A 14,758-nucleotide genomic window follows, 5' to 3' on the forward strand; every position below is an offset into this window, starting at 1 on the left:
TTTAAGGTGATTGGGTCCAGTGACTTTAAAAATGCCCTAGACACTTATTTCTTAGAAAATGATGGCAATTGTTCAGCAAGAGAAATCGGCCTCACTGCTTTGCTTATCTCAATCAGAAAACAGTTGAGGAATTAGATGACAAAATAGTGTGTGCTGTCCTACCTGTCCCTACTATTAGCTAACTTACTCCTCAAGACCGATTCTTCTGAGAAATATAACATCATGGTCTTTTGCCAGTATAATCAAAGACATCAAAGACTGCTAGAAAAAGCCAACCAAATCACCAAATGAAAGAGCAATAAGTCCACTCCAGATATCCTCACTGCTGAAAAGGTGCAGTTCACTCTTTCTATATTTATTTTCAGAGCACAGAAATAACTTTGTCATATTTTTCTCCTTCACTTGGTATCCCCTGGGGATACCCCTAAGAGATACCAAGTTCAGTGAAGGTTTGAATACACCTTTTGTGTTTCTTTGATTAAAGACAGTATGAAGCTGTGAAACCATATTTGTCAACCATATGTTCTGTTGTAGAATCATTTGTTTCCTGTCTATGCCTATGCCAAATATTTCAAAATTTGTCTCTGAATTCCAACAGAAGGGTCTGCCCTAGAATTATTTAAATTTTTATTATTTCATGGATGAGTTAATTTAATCAAGCTCACTAATTTAAAGGCAGATGAGTTAGCTAATTGATTTTACATTTTTTTAGAAAAAAAAAGATTAACTTTGGAGTTAGATTTAATTCAAAGCTGACTTTAAAAATTAAAAAGCCAATACATTTATGAAGACCATAATTTAGTTCTTTGGACCTTTATGCAAAATTCATGTGCAATGAACAACAACTGACTTTGATTTGAATTGTTATATAAAAAACCTTTTCTACCACATCATCATAAATCTCTTCCCTGAGCTTCTGCTCAATATGACAGTTGGGTGTTAAGTTTCAATTCAGTTCGTCATGGATTTAAATCCCCTCCACAAACTATTGGCTCTGAAACCTTAGGATATTTATTTGTTTTCTTTTTTGCCACACATATCTCATTTGTAGAAATCTGATCACAGATCATTTTTTAAAATGCTATAATATATATGACTTGCTTACCATAGCCTAATATAGAGTAAGACTTGATGAATTATTAAACTGTTAATATGTCTTTTTTTGTTCTTGGCCTTAGCTCTGCTTTCCTTGCCATTAAAAATGTATGGATGGTAGTTTCTCTTAATGTTCTTCTGAACATGAATACTAAACTAAATACTAAGGATATTACACTACTTTTTATTGTAACTCTAGCATATTGTGCGTAAATACTGTGACTGATTGATACACGTGTGAAAGAATGAATGACCAGATGGCCTTTCTGATCATTGGAAAATGAGGAAACTCAGACCATAAAAATAACTCATGTTGTAAACTAATTGCTCAATGAAAGAATAAAAGACTTCTAAAGTTTGTGTCAATTAAAAAGTACTGAAATGTCCTCATAAAACTAGGAAGGAAATATTCAGGAAGCCACATAGAACATATGAACATTCTTTATTAATCTTCACAGCATGGTCAACATGAGTTAGGATTTAAAATATGTTTACTAAACATAACAAAAGTAGAAGAGAGAGCAAGAAACAGAGAGGCAGACTGACAGAGACAGATCATGCACAGTTATTTGGAAAATTTAAGACTTTTATTTACCAAGTATACCTAAGCTATCTGTGACTTGCAAAAAAAATAAATGAATATATCAACAAACTCCATAATGGAGTATTTGTCAAAAATGAAGAGTCTTATCTTTTAATTCTCATTTAAATTGAATTATTAATAAAATCACCCACCTCAAAAAGAAGACAGGGGATTGCACATCTTAGGCCATGAGTTCCCCTAATATCTCTGCTAGGAAAATTCCTATGCATGTATTTATATTGCTAGAGATCTCTTTTCCCATATGATTGTGATCAAACTGGTGTCACAAGTGCATGTCAAAGTATATAGTTTATGTCTCATAACAGTCCAAAATTCAATAATATATCCTTTGTCCTCAACAAACAATGCATTAGAAGAAACTACAATATCATTAAAAAGAAACCAAAGAACCCTCGGTGTTCATATGATGCATGCTACATAGATAGCAAAACACAAAATATCCTAGTCATTCTCCAAACATTACCACCTATAGGACTTAAAAGAATAAAATAAATTTTTTTTAAACCGGTAGGTAATTGGTGAATTTTCCATTTGATGAAGTGCTGAATTTGGTTAAAGTTTAGCTTACAATTAACCTTTAGTCATTTTTTTAAGATTTTTTTTTAAAGAAAGCCTACCAGGTGGGGCTTAGGAATCTCAGCTCTGGAGCCAATCAGGTTTCACATGCCAACTCTCGACACCCAGTAGGGAATCAAATGATGACCTCTCTACTCGGGTTTAGTGTGAAAACTGGGAACCATGTAAAGTGCATAGCACAGAATAGGAGCACCGAGAGCCCCAGAATAATAACCCTGATGTAGTTAAACATGTTGAGCTGACAGTTACTATCTACTTAGCCTGGTAGTTTTATCTATCAAAGTTCAGAAACTGCACTTGATAGCTTGTGAGTCACTTCCATCACTGAGTTTGTGCAATAATTTTTAAATAGATTTGTTTTATTGTGCCTTTGTTGTAACTTTGCATTGGTTGATTTTCCTAATGTAATAATTATGCATTTAGATTTGAATTCCCATAATTAAGAATCATATGGATATGTAACGATTTGGGTTCATGTCCTTACTTTCTTACTTTAGTACATTGTCTTGCTTTATTTGATATGCTTTTCTTAATTCTTATCAATGGCCTTTTTCTCATATCTTATTGGTCAGCTATGTTCCAACACATTTATATTTATGTAGAATGCATCTATCAGGACTATATGCCATCCAATTAGCAAAAGCAGTAAAATTTGTTCTAGTTATTGTGACTTGCAAAAAAAATAAACATTAAGGATGCAGAGCAGCTATTTTCAGTATTCATGGGAATATTTTGTGGTTCAGAAAAGTGTGTTTCAATGCATGTTGCACATTTTAAAAAACTGTTCAGACTAGTTATCTTTCTGAAAAGAAGATATTTCAGCATCAGCAATATCTTCAAATACTTAAAACCTCACAATTTATTTTTACTTATGATAATTTTTAACTTGCTTTTAGCATAAATTCCCATTGCTTTTGAAGTTTTGACTCATTATACAATTGCATTATCCTTTAAAAAAAAAAAAAAGCAAAACACCCCCACCAAGGAAGTACAATGTGACATCAAATATATCCAATTATAGAAGTACTCAACACATGAGATTATTTTGCAAGTCTTTAAAAAATCATAAAGTCAGGTGTGGTAATGCATGCTTTCAGTGATTTAGGAGGCTGAGTCAGGAAGATCTCAAGTTTGAGGCCAGCCTCAGCAACTTGATGAGGCCCAGTCTTTAAAAACCTGTCTCAGAATTTAAAAAAAAAAATTAAAAGACTAAGAGATTTAGCTCAGTAATAAGGTGCTCCTGGGTTCAATCTGCAGTACCAAAAATAAATAAATAACAGAAATACATAAAATCTAAATTGTATTTTACAAATAATTAGATGCTTTGGATAAGATTTCTAAGAGGAACATGTCTATTTTATACCATCTAAAATTAAACATTCCATGGCTCACAGAGTGATTTCAATATTCATTTTAATTTATGAAAAGCATGCAACTATTGTGGTCACTCATAAAAATTAATAATTTAATTAATATACCCATTTAAAGAATTAAGAATTCTGAGACTTTTCTGGTAAAGTAAAATGAATAGGCAAAATATTACAATTGTATTCTATGGTATGAGTGTCCTCGGTTACTCAAATAGTTTTCTAAAAGTCAATTTTCTGATTTTCTATGTTTGCATAAGAAACTGAGGGATGAGGTACATCCTAGGACTCTCTCCATTGATGAGACCTATCTACAGCTATATAAGATTGACTCATGCTCTGGGTGAAGGTATTTCCTAGTACATAACAGAATACAAAATAATCAGTAAATCAGTTAATCAATAAAGTTGGAATTTGTTGGAGGTAAATAAAAGATTTTCTCTAGTATGGAAAAATAGTGTTCACTGTCTTATTTTTAACCTCATTTCAATTGCTGTGTTTTTAAAAAAAATGTATGATCATGTTTTTATTATATAATTATAGATGCACATGATCTATTCTTAATAAAATAATCCAATGAATAAAAGTATGTTAATTTGATCCATTTTCAAGCATGGTTTTCATCCAGGGTCATAAAAGCTCTAGGTTTTGACTAACATTTCTAAAAATGTATGAGTTTAATATTATAACTTAAGGACAACTTTGCATAATTGTGTTCTCTGGAAAAGATAATACTCAGAAAACAAATTGAGTGAGCACTTGAATTGAACGTGTACCTGCAAGCCAGCAAAGCACTTTAAAAATAAATCTAGGTTTATTGTCATCTACTGAAAGCCATAGAACTATTGGATTTTTAATTTCTAGATCTCAGGGGACTTTATAGTGAGCACTCTTTTCTGAGTATTCCCTGCCTGTTTGTCTCCAGTGGAACTGAAACTTACTGACATCTTTACTATTGATTTATTTAGTGTACATGCCTTTCATCTCCATTTTTCTTCTCTTTCTCCCTCCCCCTTCTATCCAGTATACAGTGTGGACTGCCCTCTGGATCACCTGGAATGTGTTCATTATCTGCTTTTATTTGGAAGTAGGTGGCCTCTCTAAGGTGAGTGTATCATGCCTTGAAAGACTTTGAATAGAGTCCACTTATAAATAACTATTGTAACAACGAATTGCTATTTTATATTATAATTCGTGTGTGTGTGTGTGTGTGTGTGTGTGTGTGTGTGCATGGGTGTGTGTGTATATAAATAAAGCATTACAAATAGAATACCAATCAAAAATGTATTTGGGTGCCATTCAGGAAAGAATGATCCTAGGAGCATGCTAATAATGAAGGAACTTCAAAATAATTTCCTTACGGTTTTGTTCATTATGTTGAAGTAGTACTTGGCTTCTTGAGCATCCTCTTGCCTCATGTCCATTTTAAAAAGACATAATGTCACAGTGACCTCAGTTCCAAATGCTAAGTGAAAAGTGATTTTAAACTTTTTGTGTTTAAAGTGGGAGAGACTGACAAGGAATGAAGTCCTTTTACATGTAAGTGAACCATATGTTTGTTAACATAAAAACATTAGTGCAGTGACTCCTGTTTTGAAATCCTGATCAGAGGTCAGTTGTCTTATTGCAGCATGCCACACGTGCTATTTCTGTCTATCTAGAACTGTCAGAAGACTATATAATTTTTGTTGTGCCTCCAGCAAAGATGTCTTCTGATTGTCACACAAATGTGAAAGCAACATGTGTTAAATTTTTAGTTGTGGTTCTTAAAACTTATTAATTAGCACTATTTTCACTAGAGAAAAAAAGCAGAATAATTTCAGAAAGTATGAGAATGAAATTCTTAATTTTTTAGGTATCTCATTACCAAGTATGTTTGTGAAAATATTTCTAAAGTCTTATGACAATTTCAGATTTTAAATAATATGAGTGTCTCCTACTTGATTTTGCAGCTTAGATCTTATAAAATTTATCTTGACCAGCACATATCCTTTTAGAATTGTTATACTCCACTGAAGTCCATATGATAACAATGTTTGTTTGATTCAGATGAACAGCAAAAAAAAATCTATAAGGATTTTTCTAGAACATCCAAAAGGGACTACTCTTTCTATACTCTAATAACCTTAAATTAGAACTTGTCAATATTTTCTCACATTGGTAAATGTGTTCAGAAACCAGAATGACCTTTTCAATCTGAGTTTCACAATTTTCACTATGTATGATATAGGTGCTAAAATCTACCTAAAATATTTGTGTTATTGACTGCATTTTATCACTAATTTCTAAGACAGAAAAATCTTTCTTAAATATATGTCTGGCAGGGCTGGGGCTGGGGCTGGGGCTCAGTGGTAGCACATTTACCTGGATGTGTGAGGCACTGGGTTCGATCCTCAGCACCACATATAAACAAATAAATAAATAAAAGATCTATCAACAATGGAAAATTTTTTAAATATGTCTGGGTATAATTTATAAATGCAGATTATTAAGTAATTATAAAATGCAAATCTTATGAATAAGAATGATGAATAATAAATAGGAATAGCATGTCCAAACTCTAGCATTTTCTAACTTGTGATTTGAATGATCATTTTAAATTATGTTTTTCTTTTACTGGGTAAAAATTATCTTCTATTTTCTTCCATATAAACTGAATTGGAATAATTGGACCAGAGAAAATTTGTGCTATAGGATTGGCATCATAGTGTGTTTAAAAACTAAATTTCAGATCCTAAGTCTTTAGTTCAAACTTGACTCTGGTGCTTATTGTGGGCCATCAGCCAATCACTTAACCCTGCTGAGTGCACATGCAGTAGCATACCAGGGCCAGCTTTGCTAGTAATAAGAGGAGTGTGTGTTTGTAGACTGCTCAGGACTATTTCTGCACGTCATACCTGGTAACTCAGGTTGACTATGAAACAACTCTACAAAGTGATAAAAACTAATCAATAGCACCAGTCATTTGTTCCATATAAATCTGGTTTCCCAACACTACACGTGCTTATTTTTATTTGAACTGCTTTTCATAACTGCTTTTCTATCATCAATGTACACATTGAAAGGGCTTTTTTTTTTTTCCTGATTTCTTTGGGTACAAGTTTAAGAAAAATGGGCATAGTAGTCCTAGTTACTCATTTTATTACTCCAATTATTACTCATTCAAATGTCATTCATCGTTAACTAAGAATTTGTGGTTATTAAAAAGACAGATGACTACAAGAAGAGCATCCTAAAAATTTTCTGTTGATATCCTTCCTTAATATCACCCTGGCTAGTTCAACCTCAACTGGAATCTGTAAGAGATCTAATCAAAAAAGTAGAGTAGGGTTAAGGACTCTTGACAAACCCAACTGCCTTGCCACTCTTCCAGACTTCATTCCATTATGCAAGAAATTCCTCAACCATGGGTACTTGTATGCATATCAACTTTCTAGAGTTCTCCATCTCCATCTCTCCTAGAGTTCATATGGCATTTCTTGTAATTGCTGCTTGGACTGATTAACAGAAACTATCTTATACCTTAATTTTTGCCCCTAACATATTATGGAGTAGTGAATACTTCTGCAAAAACTAAAATTCAGAGTAGTTTCTATATCATGTCTATGGATTTGGAGTTATTTCAATGATAAACATGGCCTATACACAGTCAATTTATACTCCACAGGGCTCTTTGACTAACAGTTTACATCTGTGGAATAAGAACAGTCTTGGATTACCTGAAAGGCAGTGAGCGGTCCCACAGGCAGGTGATCATGGACACAGAGATCCTTGCAATGCTTAAATTCTAATGGTGCTGTTGTGCTCTTGTGTTTTAAAAAATGCCTCATTTTAATTTCTAATAAGATAAATATTGATGAATGTAATCTACATAAACAAAAGCTCTTTGGGATACTCATTAACTTTTAAAAGTAAAAAAATAAAAGAGTACTGGGGCCCAAAAGCTTGATAGTCACTGCCCTAGAGTAACCCATATAAAAAATAAATAATGCAAACAGTGAGAGCATTGAGAAGCTTCAAAGCAGATGGTACAAACAAAAAACAAATAATAATATGGCAGATTAAAACCCAGCCATATCAAAAACCATAGGAAGTGTAAATACACTAAACACTCCAATTAAAGACAGAGATTAGAGCACTGGAGTTTTTAAAAAAAAGTACCCAATGCTATTTATATGAAATATAATTTAAATATAAACATATACATATGTTGAAATTTTAAAAAATGAAAATAGATGTTTTTAATCACCAATTAGAAGAAATTCTCTTGATCATAATAATATCAGAAATAACACACTCCAAAAAAATAAATAAATAAAAATAAAGTAGACTTCAAGTCATAGGCTATTATTACAGAAAAAAAAGAGATGGTTTATTATCATATCAGGGTCAGTGTATCAAATACACATAACAAACCTACACCATACCAAATAACATAGTTTTAGAACATATGAAGCACAACTTAGTGATATTAAAGGTAGAAATTGATGAGTCGACAAACAGGTGGGGAGTGTAACACTCTTTTGTTTTGTTTTGTTTTTTACTTCTGATGGAGAAAAATATACACATGAGAGAATAAAAATAAAAGATCTGGACAATGCTATAACCAACATTTCTAACTGATGTGTGTAGGACATTACATTCAAAACTACAAAATATGTGCTCTCTTCAAAGGCATAGAAAACAATGATCAAAATTATATTTTAGTTCATAAGAAGTCTCAATAAGTATCGGTTGGCTGAAACAATGCATACAGTGGTTCTCCCATTGCAAAGAAAACAGTAATATGAAAGATGCAGTATTAAGGTCTATATGTAATTTTTAAGTATTTGGAAATGAGGCTGGCAATTCTAAAAATCCACAAATCAAATGTGAAATTATGAAAAATTTAAAAAAATATTTTGAATGGCATAATAAAGAAAACACAGCAAATATTTATGGGTAACTCAAAAAAAGTATTTAATTGATACTAGAACAGAAGGAAAATTGAAAATCAATGATATTAGAAAAAGAAGAGAAGTTTAACTATGTCTGTGATCTCATAGCTGGTTGTTTGAAGAGAACGATAAAATGACAATCTATTAGTAGGACTGATCAAGAAAAAAGAAGAAATAATACTATTTACCAAGATCAGTTTAGACAGATCTTTAGAAGATCTTTAGAAGAGATACACCCACAGATTCTGTAGAAATTTAAAGACTAAAATGAAAAAAAATTGAATAGTTATATTTCAATGAGTTTGAAAAGTGATATGAACAAACTTATGGACAGAATAACATCAAAACTAACACATTCAGAAATAGAAAATATGGATAACTTATAAATTTATAATTAGAAAACCTTCCCACAAAGAAAACCTCAAGCCCAGATGGGTTTAATGATGAAGGTATCAAACATATAAGAAAGAAATAATGTTTATCTTATCCAAACTCTTACAGAAAATAGAGGATGAAGAAAGATTTCCCATGTAATTTTATGATCTAACATAATCCTGATTCTAGATACTTGTCAAAAATTAAGTTGACACCAAAGTCCTAGCCATCTTTGATCCTCTTCCCAGGAAATTTGTCATTAGCCATTCTGCCGAAATGTCCTCCAAGTATCTGATGATGTTTGTCAACACTTGTTTACCTCTTGCTAAGGTAAAATTCTTGCTCCTTTATAAGGAAAATAAAAATCAGCTCTATCCTGTGATAGAGCCCTCACCAATCCAGGCCATGTGCAGGGATCTTTGCTGTTAAAGGCTCATTCAAATGTGTTCCTTAAAAATAAGCTGTGTGCCCTGCAGATGAAAAATGCCACTGCCTCCAAGCGCAGTAGCATCTGTAATTAGATTGAATTTATTAGTGATGTTTTGAAGTGATAGCTACTATTACCGCTTTTTTTTTCAATTAGAAAGAGACAAAGACTTGAGGTGGGCTTTCTCTCCCTCTCTCTCTCTCCCTACCCCTCTCTCCCTCTCTGCCTGTCTGGCTCTCTTCCTTTCTCTTTCCTTCTTGTTGTCCCCAAGGAAATGGATTCTTCTGGGTAACACTTCTTTTTCTCATTATAATGTAGAACTAGACATATTATCAAAAAAAAGTTATAGATACTAGAAAGGCAAGAACAAACATCACTTTCACTCTAAGATTTCAAAGATTATTTACATTATTAATATTTTAATATTCTGGCTTAACTTTCTTTTTTAAGTATTTTTATTATTTATTTTTAGGTGTAGATAGACACAACATAATGCCTTTATTTTTGTGTGGTGCTGAGGATCGAACCCGGGTCCCGCCTGTGCTAGGCGAGCACTCTGCCACTGAGCCAAAATCCCAGCCCTAACTTTCTTTATTCTATACAAGTTACCCTGCCTTGGTTTGTCTCCTGTTTTTTGTTTGTTTGTTTGTTTGTTTTTTTCATAGTAACCTTTAAAAAAATTGAACTTAAAGATATTTCCATATTTTTACTAAACTCTTGGCTATTTAATTTTTTGCACAATTTTACATCAAGTGGACATAGATTTTGTGTGTGTGATCTTTCTTATTATGATATCTCTGATTTCATTTCCTAAATTTCTTCTCCAAAAAGGGTTGTATTAGCTATAAAAATATGACTACACACAGTGTTATCAGCACACATTAATCTCTTTTCCTATTTTTGGAAGGTAGGGGCTTATTTTACACTTAAAAGATTATATTTATCTATTTTTTATTAAGTAGGGTTTCTTTAAAAGTTAATACTTACCAAGGTGCTCAATAATCTACTTTTTTGCCTTCTTTTAACCAATAGTTCACATCTTTTTGCATTTTATGTTATACAACAATGTTTTGGTCTTTAATCCTCTGGAGCTTAATTTCCTGGATTGCATAAGGTAATGATATAAAAAGATACTTTTATAACTGACCAATACCAATAGTTGACCAGAGATACAAACAATATTTACTTGGTAGATTTCTCAGTGATTTATGATGCTTTATCATGATGCAATATATTCTCATAGGATCTGTTTCTACAATACTATCATTTTGTTAAAATACTATTTTATTTATATTAGTTTCATGTGATTTATTTATATGGGAATCTTCTACCAAATAGTCTTCCCAATTCTTTATGACTTGACCTCATAACATTGTGTTTTTCAGATGATATTTCAAATAAATGTTTCAAATATGTATGCCTATGTCCCATTTTAGTTTACTTTTATCTTATATTGAACTTTAATTTATGAAAGATTCAGAAAAAATTATAGTAGAGAATTTAGGGACAAAGTTTTAAAGAACAGATTCAGTTTCTGGTAGTAGTTCATAGAAGATGAAAACTAAAAGAGAGTCACGTATAATAATTACACTTTGCTTAAAAAAATTCAGATGCCTTATAAACTAGTAATCACAGATTGTGTCAGGAACCCTGGGTTGCAGTTAACAGGCATGGTCTCTATCCTACTCGTGTATTAGAGATTCCTGGAAACACAGAGCTCAGAGAACCAAGAGGCTAGAGAACTGGATTTGGGAATAGCCAGGGGCTAGGTAAGCCCAGGAGGCCCAGGGGCAGTGACAGTCTAATCTAAAAGCTTCCCTTCGATGAAAAAGGGGATCCAGCTGTTGTTCATCTCCCACAGTTTAAATTACTAAGGTGTGATGTGGGAGGATATGATTGTTCCACCTGGATCCACCATCTGCTTCTTTGCCAGGACAGGATAGGATCTGAGATTAGAGGTCTAACCAATTCTGCCATCTGGGGAAAAAGTGATTCCCATAAAGGAAGTTTGGACGATCTCATAAAAGGGATACAACAGTGGCCATCGGGATGCCTCTCCATTCTTACTAATTTTATAGTGTACATTCCTGTGGGCATGAGTGATTATACCCCTATCATGAGGACCTGGATCACAAATTCCAGGTTTCTCCTCATTTTTATCTCACTTGCCAGCCAGGCTTGCAACAGGCTTGTTACTGTGACCTCGAGCACCCTGATTTACCCCACCACATCTTCTCACACTCGGAGGAAATGAATACATTATATTTAAAGAATCTGGAATTGTGGTGCAGGCAATGATAACAGTGGGTAGGGAACTGAAAATGGCAGCACTTGTACAATCTTTTAGAGCCTCAGTTTCCTTTTCTATGTAATAAGGAAACCCACAGCACTAACCGTGATTGAGTCATGGAAAGAATTAAATAAGACATTGCACATACAAGGCTTACAAAGGATCTTGGTGTACTGTGAGGTTTCAGTAAATGGTGGCTCTCTTTATTGCCATTAACATCATCATCTTTATTATTATTGGGGAAATTAACAGACATCATGATCTCTATCCTGAAAACTTTGGGGACATACATTTATTACTATGCAACAGCTGTAAAAAGGAAAAAATTGTAGGACTATGTGACTTGTTTAAAAAAAATATGAAATAGTCCCTTGTGATAGGACCTCAGATCAGCATATTAACTTCACAGCTGCAATGCTATTAATTAAATCCTTTCCTTCAACATGTAAATAGGTTTTTGATATACATCTGCAGGCAGATTCTCCTAGTGCCCTTACTGTTCCCTTTAGGAATACTTTAACCATCTTTGAAAGTCTCTGAGGCTGTTTTTCATGCCACATTTAAGATCACCAAGGGCATAATTAATAAGTTATTGCTGCTTTGGGGAAGTTACAAGACTTGAAGTCATTTTTTCCTCCCTAGGAATACATTCAGAATGTGAAAATGAAGATTCATCTCGTTTGCTGCATTTAATAATGCTGGAAAAACAAGTTATGTTGAGAATTCAAGTTGTGCTTTTTAATTACAAAGAAATAGGATGTCATTTTCCTGGTATCTTTTTGATGACTCCAAATTTTAGAAATTACAGGTTAATATTTCTTCTAATTGATTTGTCTTGAAAGATGTGTGGAACTTACATATTAGTCATCTTAGAGAATTTTGAATATGTAATATTTTCATAGAAATCTGAATGTATATGACTGTATGTTCATAAATTAGACATAAAAATGAATGTAAGACATTCTGTGAAGATTTATCTTATATTAATCATAAACTTTGATCAAGGATCTAAAAACTTACAGGCAGGGAACAGAAGAGGAAGACGAACTAACTTGTGATTTCCTACACTGTACAGGTACTGTCTATTGACTTTCTGGATTTTATTCTTACCTCTAAGGTGGATATGATTATCTTTATTTTATAGATGAGGAACCTCAGCTGGGAAAGGCTAACTTGCTCAAGGCACATAAGCAGTAATGAAGGCGTCAATCTTCATGGTTCTATTACACCACATGGTTTTCCACACAAAAAGAAAACCCACCTGCATCTGTTTCTCTGTCTGCTATCTAACGACTCTACTTTCTGACTTGTGGGTATTTCAGTTCTTAAAGAAATCTAAACTATTTCCCCAAAAGGCAATAATAGCACCTCCTGGGCCTCTTTTGACTTAAATTGACACCATTGTTCATGAGGGTTCTCTTCTTTTGTGAAAATTATCCCTTGAATAGTTCGCCTGGGCAGTTGGGAAGCATCAATGGAATAATTTTTCTTGTTCAAGGCTCATTATTACCACCTACCCCGAATTGTTCCTCTGTGCTTACTGGGAAAGTTCTCTTTCTTAATCAAAATTCATTTTCCTTCAAGATCGGATTCTTTCATCTTCTTTGGCAGACAGACACATTCAAGCAGGAAATTTTTACACAGTCAATTCAGAGATCCACATAGCACCAGCCGCATAGGAAACAGCACCCTCAACCCATTTCAGTCGCTTAGTTTGTGAATATTTTTTGTCTCATCGAGGTCCTTTTCTGATGGTAGTTTCAAACTAAATCAATGATGTATCTTTCCTTTTAAACAAATACAATGTACTGATTCTACTAATATGCTTGGAGGTTACATTTAAATTTTATTTTGATGATATCTTCCTATCTGGACATTTTTCTAAAGGAATCTTGAAATGTGAACTTTATAGGGGACTAGAAGTGGGATATGAAATGTCTGTATTCAAGAACAATATAGAAGCAACACAGAAATTGCATCCTAGAATGCAAGCAAAACTATGCATAGTGGGACTACAAGAATCACATCCTTTTTACTGCATCATAAGGTAAATGGGATATCTATGTCAATAAACACTATGGAAAAACATATACTCAGTTCACACACACACAAAAAAAAAAACCAAAATACTTCAAGTTCTAGATTTGTTACAGGGCAGAAAACTGCTATAAAGTTAAGGCAGCTGCAGAGGCCCCCTCTACCCTGACTCTTGTGATCACACCAGAAAGATTTCAGACGGTGCTGCTTTCCGAATAGCCGGTGTGACTTCATTTGAAGGGACAGGAAAAGGAAAAAGAACATATTCTCAAAGCAGAGAATGGGCCCTCTCAGAGAAATCTTTTATTAGGGGTTCCAGAGAAGTTTCCAGAGTCCCTCCCAGGGCTACCTTTTAACTGGCAGCATAGGAATTTCATGGACTACCCCAAGAGAAGATGGTGTGGTGCTCACAGAGTTGTTTTTAAGGAAATTGAGTCCCTTGGTTTTGTTTCAATCTCCTGCCCCCTTAATCATTGATTACCCTTTGAATAGCCCCGAGCCAGGTTGCTTTTTGAGGATCTTGATGTTTTGGTTGCCAGGGTGATTGGGGGTTGTAACATAGTTTTGGTGATAAGGGAAGGTCCAGGACACCTGTTAGGGTATGAATTGATCGTGAAACAATAGTTTTTCTTAAGGGATGCAATTAATTATGACTGGGGGAAGTTTTGACATGTCAAGCCCCCATCTTCCAGGTGCTTGATTGTCAGATAAGTCTCCCTGTGGCTTTCGGTCACCATTCATTGTTCTTTTCCTGGTCACCCATTCACAGCTTACTAGATACTTAACAGACTTATATATTAGTGGATATGTACATACTGCCCTTAAAAAGTGCTATTGTCTGTAATATCAACTCGACTGGAGAGGATGGAGTGGCTGTGTCTTTCCAATTATTAAGGATCTGTTAAGGATAAATCATCACAATCTACTTTCAGGGCAATAAATCTAAATGACACTCAAAGCTTGAAAATGTTTATTTCTGTGTTTGGTCTTTATACAGTTCTTGTCTAAAATGAAACAATGATGTTATTTTTTAAAAAAATAGGAAGGCAA

General features: G+C 33.6%; 1 protein-coding gene across 2 annotated transcripts in view; it reads left to right on the plus strand.

Annotated features, from left to right (window-relative positions):
* Window positions 1-14,758, plus strand: part of Nkain3 (sodium/potassium transporting ATPase interacting 3) — a 601,616-nt gene that overhangs the window by 291,145 nt on the left and 295,713 nt on the right. For both annotated transcript variants that reach the window (XM_021724914.3, XM_021724915.3), the window contains exon 3: window positions 4,667-4,747. In XM_021724914.3, the coding sequence (XP_021580589.1) occupies window positions 4,667-4,747 (81 nt within the window). The remainder of the gene's footprint in view (window positions 1-4,666; window positions 4,748-14,758) is intronic.

The sequence above is a fragment of the Ictidomys tridecemlineatus genome, chromosome 7, assembly GCF_052094955.1.
Source record: "Ictidomys tridecemlineatus isolate mIctTri1 chromosome 7, mIctTri1.hap1, whole genome shotgun sequence".
Classification (NCBI taxonomy): Eukaryota; Metazoa; Chordata; class Mammalia; order Rodentia; family Sciuridae; genus Ictidomys; species Ictidomys tridecemlineatus.